The sequence below is a fragment of the Aplysia californica genome, unplaced genomic scaffold (assembly GCF_000002075.1).
Source record: "Aplysia californica isolate F4 #8 unplaced genomic scaffold, AplCal3.0 scaffold00061, whole genome shotgun sequence".
In the NCBI taxonomy this organism is placed as follows: Eukaryota; Metazoa; Mollusca; class Gastropoda; order Aplysiida; family Aplysiidae; genus Aplysia; species Aplysia californica.
The window spans coordinates 1,186,889-1,188,413 of NW_004797331.1; the positions used below are offsets into that span (position 1 = coordinate 1,186,889).

At 39.9% G+C, this 1,525-nt stretch overlaps 1 protein-coding gene across 1 annotated transcript in view; it reads left to right on the forward strand.

Annotated features, from left to right (window-relative positions):
- LOC101854481 (N-acetyllactosaminide beta-1,6-N-acetylglucosaminyl-transferase) overlaps positions 1 to 681 on the forward strand; it is a gene marked incomplete at its 3' end in the record, with an annotated part of 15,024 nt that extends 14,343 nt beyond the window's left edge. The window contains 1 exon segment of the mRNA XM_035968463.1: positions 588 to 681. Coding sequence (XP_035824356.1) covers positions 588 to 681 — 94 coding nt within the window.
- Positions 682 to 1,525: the final 844 nt, after the last annotated feature.

Below are 1,525 nucleotides of genomic sequence, written 5' to 3' on the forward strand. Positions count from 1 at the left end.
AGAGAGGGGGGGGGAGAGAGATAAGGGCGTTGGACTATCCAAGCTGTCAAGACTCTTCGCTGCCCTTGAATTAAAAAAAATATTCTACCTGCTCAGTATCTAGTTTTGAGAAATCTGACGTAAAATTTTTGAGTTTCAAAACAGGTCAAGCTTTTTCAAATACAATTCTTTGAATACCTTGAAAACGACTCCAAATAATCTTACGATTTTGATAGAGCAGATAGAACATTAAAATTTGGTTTCAGACCCCATGTTCTTGGTAGCGCTAAACTGAACGGCAAAAATGTCAGATAAAACTTTTTAATTGGTCGCTTTTAAGGATAAGCGGGCTTACCCATATTTCGAGAGTTTCCAGAAATCTTGACCTACACCAAAAGTGGGCATTTCCCTTCCTATAGGTGAAGTTTGCTTTCATTGCTGTGTTTATTTGTTTGGTTACAGATACAACTCTCCTTGTCTTTTAACGAAACTGTACAAGGGGCAAAAACTTTACCTTCAATTTTCTCAAAAAAAAGCATTTTTTCGGGATAGCCCCCCTGCTGTGAAAAAACGACCAATTCTGAGGAAGCGTTTTGTCTCCCTGTCAGGTCGCCAGAAGATCGTGAGGACTGGACAGAGGAACCCGCCACCCCCACACAACTTAATGGTTGTCAAAGGGAGCGCCTACGGCACGTACTCAAGGTTGGACAACACCCAAATCTCCCAAACCCTCCCCCCCTCCACATAAAACCAGCCCCATCCCCACTTCTTTACCCTGAGGACCGGGAAAAGGCGACTGTACTTACGGGGAACATTATTTTTTTTTAAACAACAAACAAAAACAACCTCCCTCCCCCCCTCAAAAAAACAAAAATTAATACTTTTTTCTAAAATTTAAAAATCAACAACAGGAGAACAGAATACTTTGTCTGATGGTATTGATCATGATTTTGATACTCAATGCTTTTTATGCGTTTCTTCCTTTCTTTCTTCCTTTCTTTCTTCCTTTCTTCCTTTCTTTCTTTCTTTCTTCCTTTCTTTCTTTCTTTCTTTCTTTTTTTCTTTCTTTCTTTCTTTCTTTTTTTCTAGGCGTTGTGTCGTCCACTGCAGAACACAGCCCCCCCCCCCCACTGGTGTATTGTTGGGGATATCTGTCTTTCTAGTTTTCTCTCGGCTTTTGTGTGATTTATTTGACCTTGTTGTATGTCCACATCATCCTATCCATTGCTCTTTGCGTTGCCCTTGATTTCTTTTTTTTTTAATGTCTGGTCATTGGTCAGGTTTGGCATCCATAACTTATTGCCTGCATGACCCGGCGCCAATGGCTACTGCAGCTTACATGACATACTAAAACAGACTCAGTTCTGTGCGTTCTTCGGGTGATCGGGGAGAGGCGGGCTGGGATGCAAAATTCCTTTGAAGTTTGCCGTTAAAAATAACATTTCTACACTATATGTATGTATGTATGTATGTATGTATGTATGTATGTATGTATGTATGTATGTATGTATGTATGTATGTATGTATGTATGTATGTATGTATGTA